Below are 16,302 nucleotides of genomic sequence, written 5' to 3' on the forward strand. Positions count from 1 at the left end.
ACACCCCAGGGCCCTGCCCCTCTGTGCCAGATGCAGACAGGGTCCAAGTGTGGAGGGGTGTAGTGTGGGGGGTCCAATTGCGGGTTGAGAGGGTTGTGTGGGGGGAGGGGGGGCAATCTGGGTGTGGGCAGCTCCCTGGGGGATCTGTGTGCAGGGGGGATCTGGCTGCACAGGTGCTTGTTGGGGGGTTCTGGGTGCAATGGTAATGGGATGCTGCAGGGGGGGTCCAGGTGAAGGTGGTTGGGGCTCAGCCGGGGGGTCATGGTGTGGGAGGGATAGAGCTTGGTAGAGAGGTCTGGGAGGCTGTGGAGGAATCCAGATGTTGGGAGAGTGTGGCTTAGTGGGGTGGGGATCCAGTTGCAGCTGGTTGGCTCTCATGGTGGTGGGAATCCTGGTACGGGTGGCTCATTGGGGTGGTATCAGGGAAGTGGGGCTTGTCAGGAGGGGTTCTGGGTCTGGGGGTGGGGTGAGGTTCTGTGGGAGAGTCTGGTGCATGGGGGTTGGGTAGATGGGGGACCTCCCCCTCTACAGTGATCCTTCACCCTGCAGCTGAGGAGTGATGGGTGCAGGAAGCGCTGGGGGTGGAGTTTGCAGAGCTTCCTACAGCCTGGGAAGAAATTTGAGAGTGGGTCTGACCCAGCCCCGGAGGCCATGCAGGGGAAGAGGAAGTCCTGTCCTGTCCTCCCCAGCCCAGCCAGGACTAGCAGCTGAAAGTGGCACAGGGTAGGAGCCACCAACTGGGTCTTCCCCAGTCCTGCCCCACAATGATTTACCTCTCTGCCAGCTGCCCTGGTCACCTGAAACATACTACGGGGGGGGGGGGGGGGGAATTGCGTGACTGCTCTTGTGGCTTCCCCCTCAGAAAGCAATTTTTCTGTGGGGAAGCAAAAAAAAAATCTGCAGTGACATAAATTCTGCACATGGGCATTGGTGCAGAATTCCCACAGGAGTTACATACACTGAAGAAGGAGTTTAGAAGGGCCTGATTCTGTTCTGACATTAGATGCTAACCTTCTTTTGGCTTTAGTGGGCCCAGGATTGGCCTAAATTACCTTTTAAGACCTGTGTCTAATTTAAAACCTATTATTGTCACCTGCATTTTCTCCTAATTTTGTTATTAGTGGAGATTGCATAGGAACAAATATGTACAGGCTTGTTAGATGTGCTTTAAATAAAGTTCACATACTGACAGTTAAGAAATATTCATATATGTATATCTTATGTATAAAGTTAATGAGCGCACACAGGCTTCTCTAAACAATCATGGGTTCTGCTGAGATCCAATTGCAATATATGGAGAAATAGGAGATAATGAAGGGCTATATCCCTCTCTAATTATTCAATATCTTGATCATCTGTATTGCCATTTCCAAGTGCTGGAATCTCCTTTTCGGGTAGCAGCCCATACTCATGTAGGAAAGATTCCACATCCACAGCAAAAAATTCCTCCCTGAAGTGTTCAGTAATGCTAATAAAATTGCTCAGAAGCTCCCCACCCTTGTAGACAAGCAAGGTTGGGAGCACATCAGTTGAGAAACGGTCTCCAGCACCTGTGTTAGATGCCTTTATCTTACAGAATCTCATTGTGGAGTATTCTGCAGCAAGGCAAGTTAAGCTGTTGTTTAGCGCCTCGCAGCCCTTGATGCCATCTTCGTAAATGTGAACGATGACCAGGACGGTTTTTCGCTCTTTCTCAATGACTTCCAGGAACTGTTCCCCATTTTGGAGCTCATACAGATAGCCATATCTGGGCCCAAAGCTCAGCCTCTGATGCATATCCTGCATGCAGCGTTTGCGGTATTTTTGTAGGCAGCTTTCATCCTCTTGCTCATCATGGATGAGCTCATACTCCTGCATACTCATCTGTGAATATTAAGAGAGCATTATATTACTGAATGGATCTATATATTCACTGAACAAGGAAGGGAACAAGATGTTGCCTGTGGAACCCCACATAAGACCCTTGGGTAGAAGAATAATTGTGCAAAACTGCCCTTTGGGGAATCTTGGAGAGAGGAATTAAGCCATTGAATGGAAACCCCATCTCTCTTTACTTGGGTGTACACGTGAATGGTACTGAAGGCAACTGACATATCTAATAATATCAGCAAGGACACATTGGGTGAAATCTTGGCCCCACTAAAGTCAGTGGGAGTTCTGCCAGTGACTTCAATAGGGTAAGAATGTCACCCCTGTCTTTATCTATTTTCAGGGGGAAATAATTTACCAAGGCAATCAGAACAGTCTCTGCATGGTACCCATATTGACAAGAGTGAAAAAAATCTGAGACAGCTAGATACCATGAGAATTATCTCACCACAGTCTTCTCATTAACCTTAATTGAGGGTAGAAGATTCAGCACTGGTCAACAGTTGGCCAGATTGTCTGTCAGGATCAAGTGGTGTGTTCTATTTCATGTGCGTTTTGAGTCAGTTACTTCCATCTTTCTACTAAGTAGTTCTTTACTCTGTGAGTAGTCTCATTTTCTTCAGTGGGACTACTTGCAATGCAAAATACTACTCAGTGTGGGCAAGAATAGCATAATCTGCCCCTTCATGATCTCTCTGTATTTTATTTATAATAATTCAAATGCCTTGTAGCTTTCAATAGGCCCCAAGTTAAATTTTGGCAACTAATGCTAACATGTATCACACACAGTCCTTCTCACGTTCAACATACTTTATAAACATTGACTTCACAATGTCACTTTGAGGTAGTTCAGTATTGTTCCAATTTGCAGCTGAGGAAAACTGAGATGGAGATGTTAAGTGATTTGTACAAGGACACAAAGGAAGTTGGAACCAGTGGCAATTAAATTCAGTAGTTTCTGGCTTCTCCTGTGCTTATACCACATTTTTCTTGTTTTCATGTTTTGTACAGAATCATTAATTCACTTATGTTTTCTTTTCTCTTGTTACCTTACGACTAAATCTCTCTCTGGTGTCTTTATCATCTTTACTGAGAGATCTGTGTGGTGAAGACATTTGTCTGAGGATCTCTTTCTTGCTCAAAGGAAGGGAATCTCTGTCTTCACTTTCTAATTTAAACTTTCTCCAGTCATTGATCACACCTTTGGGCCCTAGGAGAGATAAAGATCCGTAATTATGTGGTTTTGTTAGTTTCAGAAAGACAGTATCTTTGAACACAGGGCATATTTTAAAGACTTTATACACACTGCAAAACAAGAGGTCATAACACTGAGACTTTATAGCCCATATCTATGCCATTGAAATGTATGTCTCAGTCAATGCTGAAATATTTCTGATTACAGAACTAAAATCAAATCCTACTCTCTAGAGCTGGTTGATTAAACAGTAAAACATTTTGCAAAAAATATTTTGAAAATATTACTGGTTCAAAATGTCAAATGGTTCCAAAATGTCAAATGGTTCCAAAAACTGCATCTATAGGTAGCTGAAAAAAATATCATAGGAAAACTTGTTAAATTTTCAGGGTGGTATGTGGTGGTTGTTCAGTGAAATTTGAACTTGCACCAAAAATTCAAAAATGTCAAGCATTCTCCCTTCAGAGCTAAACTGCTAGTTGGTGGGGTCTTTTTGCATTCGGTGAGTGTGTTGCTTTATAATTGTGAATTAAACAATTAACTTCATGAGCTTTGAGAGCAAAGACTCCAAATACCATATTAAAAAGCCACACGTAAAAAGAGAGCATTTGCCACCCAATAAGATGGGAAAAAGATCTAGGCTAAACATTTCCAAAAACAGGAACCAACAATTAGGAGTCTAAATAAATGCCCTGAATTCCAAAAGTGGTGAGCACCCAGAAACTCCTAATATCTCAATGGATGATCTTGAGTGCTCAGCACATTTGAAATTCAGGTTACTATATCCCTGTTAGGCTTCTAACTTTAGGGTCCTTTTTTGAAATCTCAGCCCAGGTCAACAGTGCTGATTTGGGAAGGAATTGTAAGAAGAGGTGTTGCAAGGGGTAGGGCTGAAGGAAAGTACATAGGAACATCTGGGGCAGAGAGAAAAACGAGCTGTTTAGAACATATGTTTCCATGCTCCCTGAGTACAGTGACAGCACTCACATAAACAATAGTCAGTAGACACTGGAAAAAGAAAAGAAGAATGGATCCAACCAAAGATGGCTTAAAGTTTTTAATGTATATATTATGCTATGACAAAAGGGCTTGTGGATGAATTTTTACCAAAGAGTTCTCCTCCAAACAAATTGAGAGCTTTAAGATTTCACTTTACACTTTTGCTTGTCACACTAGGAGGCATTAATGTCTCTGGCAAAGACATATGGGAAGCAAGATTCCCAGATTTCGTCATTTTTGACTGAAAACTTATAACCCAGTGCGAGTGGGTTACAGCTGTTTTCAGTATAAAGGAGATCGTTAATGACTGAGGCAAAGTAGCCTACATCAAATTTGCACTGAACAACGCCACTGCTGCTTTGGTGTCCAGTGCAGCCATTTGCTTCAAGCACCAATAAGGCTGGATCTGAATTCAACCCTGCGTAACCTGTCCAGTCAAGGGGGGGGGTGTGAATTAGTCATAAAAATGTTTTCATTGGATCCTGGGTATACCTGAATATACCTGTGCAAGGCATTCTGAATTCCAGTCAGCAAATTAAAATTACAGGCTTCCACATGGATTAATTTTTAACAATGTCCCTTAACTTTATTTCTTTACCTGTATGTGTAGCCTGCCCTTCAAAATCTTGTTCCAAACTGGCACTCTTTTGCTCTTCCATAACTGTCACTCAATTGGCTAAAACGACAGAGTCAACACAGAAAATAATGAATAACATGACAGATGAGTTGTAAGTTTTACAGCTGGTTATAGTACAATGTATAATTTCCTGCTGCTTTTAGATATCAGTGCAGCTCCAAGTCGGTAATTAAAGCGTATGCAATCTTAATTTAATTATAGTTCTCTTAACCTCATAAAAAGCAATTAGGGCAACATATCAGTCTGCATTATTAAAAGTGTCTGAACCCAGGCTAATTTAAAATATGAGGGTGTTCCTTTTCCTAAATCTTATGGTGTCCCATAAATCAGCAGGAAATATGAGTAATCTAGAGAAGAACAGAGGTAGTAAAATTTGCTGGAATTATACTCATTGCAAATTTGTCCCATTTTTTGTTTGAAAACCATTCAGTAACGGATCCTGATTCCTACAATCATATTTATTTTCTGAATTATTCACCAAATAGCTCCTATGCAATACATTCTCCATCCTGCACTTTCAGAGTTTATTAGAGACGACTGAGCCAAACCCTCAATACCTTGTGTCTGTACCGATATCTCTTAAATATCCAGGGCTAGATCCTCTGACCTGGCAGGGCTGCACTTGTTGCATGCAGGGAAAGATGAGGCAAAGGTGGCTTTAAGCCACTTTTATGCTCCCTCAATCATGGAGCTGTCAGGGGACCTGGCTGGTTCCTGCTGTAAATTAAAGCCGCTTCAGGGGCCATATGGTCAGCTGGGAATCAGTGAGGTAACCTAGCAATGTCTCTTCCCCCATGTCATGTCCCCTGAACTTGGTTGTGTGTGTGTGTGTGTGTAGAGGAGCACTATGATCACTCTCTTCCATGCAAGGATTCTCCTTTCCATGGAGAATTCTCAGACAGATACGCTGACTTTACGACTACTTTGCACTGCCAGAGTGGTACAAGGTGACTGGATAAGACTGGGGCATTGGGTTGCAAAATGAGCTGATCTGGGCAGTATAATTTCTTTTTTTTCCTGAAAGGCAAAACTTTTTTTTTTAACAGAAATGTTGTGACTTTTGTGAGCACTGAGAACCTACTAGCACTTTTACATAGGAATAGTAAAGGTACCAATTCCTAATTCATCTGTTTACTTACCCAATGCTGACAAGACATATTATTCAACCTAATTGCTACTATGTGCTTTGAGATGAACCTTTTCATCTTCCCTCTAGTAGAAACATCATACATTGCACCCTTCTGTTCAAAAACTGTAAATGGAGTTTGAGTTATAAGCATTTTCCACATAAAAGACCAATGTCAGAAACTCAGAGAAATGAAGATGCCATTCTGTCTAGTCTTATTTACCACTTTTTCTCTACAGATATAACTTGGTACTTGATACTTTGCCCTGTACTTGTGTCCTATGAGAATATTTTTCTCTGGCTTTTCCTACAAAGCCAGCTCTGCAAAGTCACTGTCAAGTAAATATGTTATTAAATTTTGACCAGGTAATTAATGCCAGAGTTAAAAAGCTGATGGTAAGTAAAAACGGAGTGATTTTCATTTTAGATAGTGTTCATAAAGAAATGCACCTTAATTTTTGCCAACTCCAATGTTTCTGTAACAAATCTGTGCTTTTCATGGTAAAATAGCATAGTAGGATACTAAGGAGGATACTCTGCTGCTTGTGTGTATGTTTCAAGTGGAGGTAATTTAGCAAATGTGGTGATAAATTCTTCACGGCAAAAATTCTTGGTGCAAATAATTTATTCAAACTGGTACCTGGGCAACATTCTGATTCTGTGTTGAAGGGAAGCGGATAATGAAGTATGATATTACTAAAATACCGCCTGTAGTATATGATAGAGCTATGCAGATACAAATTACTGTGAAATTGATTCCTTTTCTGTATTTCTGTAGTTGCTCACTTTATTTGCCAAATTCTGTGAACTATGTGGGTCCAAAAGTAGCATAAATACTGTGGTCAACTGTTCACAGGACCCTCTGAAAGTGAATTCCACATCCTGTTGCATGCCCTCCAGTAGAACAGAGAATAATGAACATATCAGAGATATATGACTACTGTGTAGATCTACTAGGCCATAAAGGGGTAGTAGTGAAATGCATCTATAAATCCCTCCCAGGACAGTCATTTGCGGTCTCTAATGCCTATGTCAGCAGCTAAGCTACTGGAGCCAAGGTTTCATCCTTTGCTCCATCAGAAAAACATGAGGGTTTTTAATGTGGATCCCTTTTATGTAGATTTTGCTTTTCCATTGCTTTTGGCCCTAAGTGCATCTAAAAATATAGAAGGAAAGCAAATAGTACAGTTAAGTGGATTTCCTGGCTGCTGCAGGTTTGAACCTGAGAAAGTTGACCACAACAAGAGTAAAGCAGCTTGAGTGGAAACATTGTATAACGGCATCAAAGTATGCTGTGTTTTTTAGAAAGTATATTTTATTGGTCTGTTGTACATAATGCATCCCAGAAAATTTGCTGAATCACTGTAGTACCGCGAAAAGTATTTTCACATCATTTTAAGTGGTTTGGTTGTAAGACAACGAACAACATAACACAGAAGTTTAGTGAGCTTAGCCTGGGATGGGGGGCCAGGAACTCCTGAGATGTAATCCTGGCTCTGCTACTGACTCACTCTGAGACCTTGGTGCACTGTGGGAGAACTTTACTTGCCTACCTTAGCCAGGTATTGTGAGAATGAATTTAGTTAAGGGAAGATTTCACATTTAGGCACCTAAGCGAGGTGGTTAGATTTTTCTAAGGTACTGAGCACTCTGCAGCTGCCAATAGGAGCTACTCTGCAGAAGGGTGTGGGAACTGCTGGGTGTGGACACTTTTGAAAATATGGCCATTTCGGGTATGTCTACACTGCAATGTAACCCCAGGGTTAGTGGGCTCAAGTCAGCTGACACGGTTAGAGAACCCAGGGCTTGAACATCTACACTGATTGTTAACTTTACGTTAAGAATTTTCTAACGCGGGCTCAAATCTAGGGCTCTGCTGTCCACACTGCAGCACTCAGACCTGAGTCAAACCAACCATATCCCAGACTACCTAGTGCCCACCTGAAACATGGCCGCTCTAGCCCTTTGACCATGATGCACTGCGGGAAAACTTGACTGTCCACCCTGTACATTACAGGAAGTTTGTATGGCCTGCCTGGAGTCATTTTGCTCAGTGCACTCCCAGCTACCAGAGCCAGAAACGTGGAGGAGACACCTTCTGAAGAACTTCTTTGGCTTGCACTTGCACTCTTGTGTCAGGAAATTGGCAGAGCTTCCATGAGGTGCTGATGGACATTTCAGTGGCATTTTCTGAACCACCAAAGACACCTGTCATAGCTTATGATGGAGCTGGAGGAGGAGGAAGCAGAGGAATAGGAGTACCCAGGCATGGCAGACTTGAACTGTCTGATGCTTCTCAGTACACTTGATATAGCCCTCTATGTAGACCAGTGCTTCTGAAGCAAGGCCATAGGCTGGTGGGATCACATTGTCATGCAGACCTGGGATGACCAGCAGTGGGTCCAGAACTTTAGCATGAAGAAAGCTACATTTTTGGAGCTTTGTGAATAGCATAAAGAAAGATGCATGTGGCCAACCCTGCCGGTCCAGAAGTGGGTTGGCATAGCGTCTGGAAGCTGGCTACCCCAGACTGCTACAGGTCCATTGCAAACCAATTTAGTGTTGGAAAGTTGACTCTGGGTAAAGTGGTGGCAGAGGCTTCTGAGGTGATCAGGTATGTGGTTTACCCCAAGGTGGTGGCCATAAAAGATATTCCTGAAGTAATTACTGGCTTTGAGAGAATGGTGTTTCCAAACTGCGCTAGGGCCAATGATGAGACTCATGTGCCCATAGTTTGCTCTCCTCCAGGAGCACATAACCGCAAAGGATACTACTCCACTGTTAGGCAGGCCCTTGTGGACCACAGAGGCCATTGGCTGGGAACCATGGATAATGGGAGCTGTGGGAGCGGTGCCTTTGGGTGGAGCTAGGAGCTGAGGGCCTGTTGCCCTTCTGGGGAGACCCCCCCAAGGTAAGCACCACCCCGAACCCCCAGCCCTGAGCCTCCCTCACACCAAAACTCCTGCTGCGGGTTAGGGGGGCCCGAGAGTGTGCCCCAACAGTGGCTGGTGCACCTGGTCCGGGGGCTACTCAATTGACCCCCGGGCCAGGTGCACCAGCCGCCGCAGAAGTCACAGAGGCCACGGAAAGTCACGGAATCTATGACAAACACACAGCCTTAGTTATCATGCATATACTAAGAAAACCTATTAATAGAAACCCATTAAACCTGAGTTGACTCAGTGGCCTTGTGGTTAACTGTGATTAGGCTAACCTAGGCCTCAGGAGTTCACCGCTCTTGCTCCTAGGCCTGAGAGAATTGGTCAGGGGATCCCTAGAGAAGAAGCTTCTTTCTTCATCCTTTGGTACTCCTCTTCCCGCTTCTTTTTAAAAACAAAATCTGAGAGTGAAGCCAATGCTATTGAAAATGAGGAAGTGCATAAGAACACCATTTAAACTATGTATAGTGTAGGCTCTGCCTGAGCACCTTGAGTCGAGACCCATAACAACAGTGTCTTGGTTTCTTTTGAGCAGAGGCTGCCAAATATGATGAAGTGTAAAGTGTCTTTGTGCTGTGACAAATAAGGAGAATGGTGAGACCACCATTCTTTATTTCACTTATCTACTCTTAAAAGAATTGGTTTCATGTCTCCAGTGAATCCACTGTATTATCAAGCTTCCTTGTTTCTGTCTTTCCTAGTTTGTGGTCATAGAGTGACCCTGGACTTCTTAGGAACATAGAATTGCCATGCCACTCAGTCTAGTATCCTGTGTCTGACAGTGGCCCCTGTGAGTGGCTTCAGAAGGTGTGAGAACCTCCTGTAGGCAGTTATAAACTAACTTGTCCCCAGGAAAAGTTTCTTCCTAATCTCAGTAGATAGATTGGTTTATACCCTGAAGCATAAACATTCATATCCATTTCAAAATCCCTGTTTTTAGAGTTCTTGCTACACCAACTCTGGATGTTTCTGTTATCCATATAAATGCTGCTTGTTTTAGGAATCCTGCTATGCTCTTGGCCTATATGATAGCAAATTTGACTCCACAGTAAGGACTGTTATTTCAGCTGTGTCTGAGGTACCCTGAGATGATACAGGCATGTAAAATAATAGAATGTCAGGTGACAAGTGCTGGTGGGAAGGTTTTATTGGTATGAGGATGATCCTTTTATTTAAACGTCAAAACCATTAATTACACAGTAAATTCCAAACAAGTACCAGTAATGCCTCTCAAATAAGTGCCAGTTAGTACCACCATTCATCATTGGAGCTGATTGCAAAAAACATTTCAAAGGAAAATTTTCAATATCAAAAAGCATTTCAACTAAATGGAAAATTTCTGGGTTTTGAAAACTTTAGGCATTTTGTTTAAAAAAAAAAAATAAAATAAAACAAACCAACCTGGCTACAACAACACTGAATACAGCAATGAAGATATCATATTTTGCCAGCTGAAATGGAAACTCCACAGCAGGAAGAAAAAGGAAGCAAAATTTAATGACAGCATTTACTTTCTGAGCAAATGCAAGAAACAAAATATCATCCCCACAGGTCTCACTATCTATAATGCTGTGACCACTACATACAACTCCAAATGTGGTGAACAGATCTGCAGAAGGACTTTACAAAAACTGGGGAACCCACTTACTGCACCTCACATACTGGAGAAGAAACCTGCTCAGACAAGAAATCATCACATGCTCCCACACACTGGAAGAAAAAGATCAGGCAACTTACCTAGAAATCATGCAAGAAACCGAAAGCAACCATCAAAAATCTGATGACAGTCCTCCAACTCAGAAACAAAAAGTGGAACCACTGCAACAGTTCCACAAAGCGCACACCACCACCTCTGAGAGAAACCATGGCACCAGGACCCACCAAATGGACTTTAAATGACACTCCAACATCATCAGTTTATCAAGACAACCCTAACCAGAGGTGAATTATCTATACTTCCTAAGGGACTGAACTTCTGCCCCATCACAGAACCTAGAACCTGACTCAGCTTCAAAGAATTCTTTCACAACAATGATGACACCACCCACAACTACCACATCCTCACTTACGGTCATAAGAAAAAAGAATCATCTGACTGGACACCCCCCAGCAGACACAACCTCACTCTTCATCATTACACTGATTGCTTCAGAAAAAGATTGACTGTGAAATATTTAACAAACCTCACATCTACCATTATCTCTCCACCGCCGGGAGGACAGCTATATAGTCCGACATGCAACTACCAGATAGTGATCAAACGAGCAGACAAATGGAGTGCCACTGTAGGCTTCAACCATGATGATTACGTTAACAAGGTCAACTGGCAATTCTCTGACACCACTTACTATAACGAATCAGAGAAGACCCTATACCACAAATTACCCAGGAATTTAAGGATAGCAGCAAAACATTCCCCCAAAACTTCAGAGAAACTCTACAACGTCACCCTAGAGACCTTCAACCCCAGGGACCTTCCACATGCTTCCCAGGATACACAAACAAAGGAACCCAGGCAGACCCATCATATCTGGCTACCACACATGATATCGTGACCACCACATGAGTATCAGGACTCCTAGAAAACATCCTCCAATCACTCACCACACAATGTGCCAGCTTCCTCCAGAAACTCCACAACATTAACAACCTCCCTTAGAACACCATCCTTACCACTATGGATGTCATCTCCCTATACATTAATATTCCAATGATGACATTGCTGCCTGCCTTAATTATCTATAAGACAATGGACAACACTCAGATATCCACCCCAAACTCATCACCCAACTCATGCATTTCATCCTCGCACAGAACAATTTTACATTCAACAACAAATACTTTGCTCAAACCATGGGAACAGACATGGGTACTAGGATGACTTCCCCTATATGCCAATCTCTTCATGGGCCGCCTTGAGAGAGAATTTCTGGACAAACATATCAGAAAACCATGATATCCATTGATGATTTTGTCTTCTGGACAGGTGACCTAAACTCCCTTTCATATTTCCACTGCAACTTCAACAATAACCACTTATCCATTAAACTCTTTCTAGAATACTCCCACGCTAGCATCAACTTCCTGGACACAACAATCAACTCCAACAATGGAACCCTACAGGCAACAATATACAAGAAACCCACTGATCACCACACCTACTTTCACAGATCCAGTAACCACACCAAGAAATCTATTATCTACAGCCAGGCACTCCAGATACCAAAGAATATGCTCCAAGGAAAAAATCCAGGATTATACACCTTAACAGTCTTCACCAAACAAGGACACTTCACCAGAGAAGTAGATCACACCATGGAATGGACCACCCAAATATCTGAAAGAATCTGCTTCAATACAGAAATAAAATCCCCTCTGACTACACACCCCTTGTTGTCACCTACCACTCCATACTGGAATCCATTCTGAGTATCATTATACAATTACATACTCAAAGTGGACCACATTCTGAAATCTTTCCTGAACCCCCTTTTCTGGCCTTCAAACAACCCCCCAATCTCTCCAAGCTCATAATCAGAAGCAAGCTTCCCACAGTCCAGGACACATCAACTCAAAGTAGCACCAGACCCTACCAGAACAACAGATGCAAAACCTGCAGACATATCTCCTCTGCTCTGATGATCAACACCTCCACAGCACATCTTTCAAGGTTTAGGGGTCCTACACATGCCTATCACAACATATGGTGTACCTCATCCAAGGCACTAAATGGCCCAATAACAACTGCGTGGGTGGATGCTGTGGGGACAAGGAAGAGAAATCCTCCCAATAGACCATGGAGCAGCAGCAGAAACACTACATGATCACTGCTCCATCACTGAGGTTGGATCTACTACAATGGCCCTCACACCTCTCCTCTGCATGGAACAGTGGCTATTGCCTCTGTCATCAGTGGTCAACCATCCCCTATCTTCAGGCCGTCCCTATGCAGATGCGGGCTCGGGGCAGAATTGATGACTCCGTCACTTCCGGGACCAATCTTGCCAGCCAATCACACTGGCTAATGGGGGGGCCCCCCATTAGCCAAAGGCCCAGAGTGGTCACCCCGATTTGCCATACCCAAGGGATGGCTCTGCCTATCTTGCCCCCAAGGGGTCCCCATGAAGAGACCTAGCATAGAGCTAAATTCCACAGGATATCCTGCACCCAGTGTGTGGACAACTAAAATCTGATTTTTCTTCTCCCCTCCCAATACAGCAGAACCACTAGATTTACTCTGTATCTGAGACCTTTTGCACTCAATGACAAGATAGGAGGGAGGATACACCTCTTAGTGCTGCCATTAGTATCATAACTTCCAACGGGCCTGCTCCGAAACCTACTGATGACACAGGAGCTCTTCCATTGAATTCTATGGGCTTTGGATTAGACCCTCACAGCTTGATCTACAAGGTTCTGAGCACAATTTACATGCTTAAAGTTGAGATGTGCTTGAATGCTTTGCTGACTCAAGGAGAGAGTGCTCAGCCCATAGAGGATCCATCCTGTAGTTACTACCATGATGACTATAACTTACAGGAGGCTGTTTAACTCATTATTTTACTAGGTGTAGCTGCTGTTCAAAAGCTTGCAGTTTTACAAGGAGACCAATGACTAAATAAATACATGAGCCAAATTTTCAAATGGGGACACTCCAAGTCAATACTGAATTACACATGCATTTCCTATTGTGCATGCATGTATTATCATAATTACATATGCAAATAGTATTTAGGGAGGTAAGGTTGACAGTTTCAGACCTGGGTGACTAATGATATACTCCTACCTACATGTCTGATAGTCCAAGGTACAGACCACCTGCACCTCCCATCGACTTCCGTGACAATCAGACCACTTATATTTAGGAGCCTACATATGCATTCAGGAACTCAGGTTTGGAAACATTGCCCCAAATACTCATTTCTGTATTAACTACAAGTGAAATGCATCCATAAGAGGCACGAAATTGTGTGTGCTTTTTAAGTACACATAAGTAGCCCAAACTATAATCATGTTCATGCAGAATGTAGTCTGCAGACCACCACATCTAAAAATGTTGCAAAATGTAGTGGTGCAGGAGTTTGTCAGATTAAAGAAATGATCATGTTGCAGGAAGAAAATAAATAAACCTGGATGGGCTGACGTAGAAAGCTGTCAACTTCACTACAGATCACAGGGTTGATGAGAGGGTTAGTGGATTACTCAATTTATCCGGATTAGAAGCGTTATGTAATTCCTCATATGGTGAGATGGAAACATTTTAAATAGATGCAGTTCTAAGTTTCACTGATCCTTAAAGCTATGTCAAGTCAATTTAAGCACTTTAAGTGACAATGTTAGACTTCCAGGGATTCTACTAGGTTAAAAATCATATCATTTAAAAAAAAAATCTTATCTGGTACTCAGATGGTACTCAAATACCTTTAGGACCAAACCTTCAAAACTTGGCCTACAATTATGCACACAAAATTGTGTGTGCGTTATCATGTGCACATACATATTTGATAATTTTCCTGTGCAATATAAAATCTAATTTGCTCTGTATGTATGTATACTTTCTGCATTTCACTCAGTTTGAAAAGTTAAACTAGCTTGAAATTTTATCAGTCAGTTTCACTTTCTGGAGATCATGTCCTGGAACAATGCTGTTGTATTTGGGTTGTGCACCTAGAACAGAATATTGACTTTTAGAAATACTTGTTTTATTTCTGAGAAAAATTTTGGTTAATATTAATAGGGATGTTTTTAATCTTGATTTAATGGAGCCCCATGCTGTGCATTAAATGGTGTCCCTTGAAATTAAAGGAGTTAAATTCTGGAGCCCAGGGCTCCGATAAAACGTTTGTTACCATGGTGGTGATATATTCATTTATTTGGATATTCTGATCCATTATTCTTTCAGGAAATCCAGTTTTTACTTATCAGTTCCTTACTCTGAACTGCTTTTATGTGCATTTTTTTTTAAAGCCGTGGTTGTACTGGGAAAACATATGGTTGGAGGTCAGAAAATGTCTATTTGTTGCAAAAGGAGAATGCCCAAAAGTTTCAAACTTTGGTGTTTAAATATGAATTTTGATTCTGGTCTTTAACCTAAATACCTGGCTTGAATTTCAGATGTGTTGAGCACTTGCAGCTTCTCTTGACTTCAGTGAAGTGCTCTGAAAATCAGGCCAAACTTTTTTCTGTAGATGCCTAAATGTGGGTTTATTTGCTTAACTTTAGGCAGTCAAGTTAGAAAAATATGGTCAGAACTCTTGACTCCCCTTCTCCAGAGCACTGTCTGCTTTCCCCTGTTCAGGTTGTCCAGCAGAGCGTTGGAGAGGGCATCAGGAAATGAATATCTCCCTGCACACTTGCTGGGAATGACCAATCCAACTATGTATAGATTTTAAAGAAGACAACTGACTTCTGCCATGGATGGTTTATGCAACAGTTGTATATTTTGTATTTGAGTCAAGAGACACAGCTAACCATTGCTTACCTAGGCTTAAGCAGTCATGGAATCAATCAGCATATACAACAAGAAAAAGGGGAATCTCCTTTGTTGACCTGTCAATCTGCCAACAGCTGCCATGTGCATATCCTTAAAACAAAACATTTCTAGTAACTTTTTGCTGCACTAGAGCAACATGGCATAGAAATAAATGATCAAATTACAGACATGTAAGTTACATTCTATGCTACAATAGCCCCTCAAGCTTCCTCCCTGATGCCTGCTACATGGAGTGGCTTCTTCCCTCTCTTTGCATTGGTTGGGTCCTGGCCTGGGTTCTTTTGTGTGATGCCTGCTGCCGCCACCCAACGTAAAATAATGCTACTTGGGCTGGAAAGGATTATAAAACTTGGTACACAAGAAATAATAAAGTACAGCAACACAAACCCCAGCAAACATCCCAAAATAACAATTTGACAAAGCAGGGTTTTATTGGGAGCAGGAAAATAAGATCTGTAGAAGGAAAGGGTTAGGTTTAACTAATAGGCACTAAATATTAACAAAACTTCACACCTCCCAACACTCACAACTCTTCCTAACTCCCAGCTCTCTCCTAGGCAGTTGGTCTGATGAGGATGAGTGCTGCAGTACTGTGAATGTTAGCTGGCTTAAACAAAAGAAAGGGGTCCCCTTGCTAAGGTCTTTGACCCTGACTGGGGGAGGTTCCTCTCCCAGCTCCCGGGTCTGGAGTCTGCCATTTTGGTTGCTGCTCTCCTGCTCAGGGCTGGAACTGCCTGATCCATGTACTAGATCCCACAGCAGTTCAAAGACTCTCTTTGTGGGGAGGGAGAGTTAATTGGAGACTCCCTGACCTGTTTCACTTCTCTCTCAAATCCCAAACTCAGTGCTTAAAACTAAACCTTGTCTTTTTGTTTCTGGGTCAGGCTGTGCCCTCCCACTGAAGGTATGTCTGAACGCTATTTTGGAGCAAGCCTCTCAGTACAGATCGACAGACATAGGCTAGCAAGCCATGCAGTAGCGCTCTAAAAATAGCTGTAGAGACAGTGCTTTGAAGCAACTTGGGCTCTGAAGCCTAGGAAGGAG

At 42.6% G+C, this 16,302-nt stretch overlaps 1 protein-coding gene across 1 annotated transcript; it reads right to left on the reverse strand.

Annotated features, from left to right (window-relative positions):
* Positions 1-1,335: 1,335 nt before the first annotated feature.
* PDC (phosducin) lies at positions 1,336-4,722 on the reverse strand. The gene is made up of 3 exons (XM_073358214.1): positions 4,662-4,722; positions 2,919-3,079; positions 1,336-1,863 (listed from the first exon to the last, which is right to left on the reverse strand). The coding sequence occupies exons 1-3, from the start codon at positions 4,720-4,722 to the stop codon at positions 1,336-1,338; spliced, it is 750 nt and encodes a 249-aa protein (XP_073214315.1).
* Between the last annotated feature and the right edge of the window lie 11,580 nt (positions 4,723-16,302).

The sequence above is a fragment of the Lepidochelys kempii genome, chromosome 8 (assembly GCF_965140285.1).
Source record: "Lepidochelys kempii isolate rLepKem1 chromosome 8, rLepKem1.hap1, whole genome shotgun sequence".
Taxonomy (NCBI): domain Eukaryota; kingdom Metazoa; phylum Chordata; order Testudines; family Cheloniidae; genus Lepidochelys; species Lepidochelys kempii.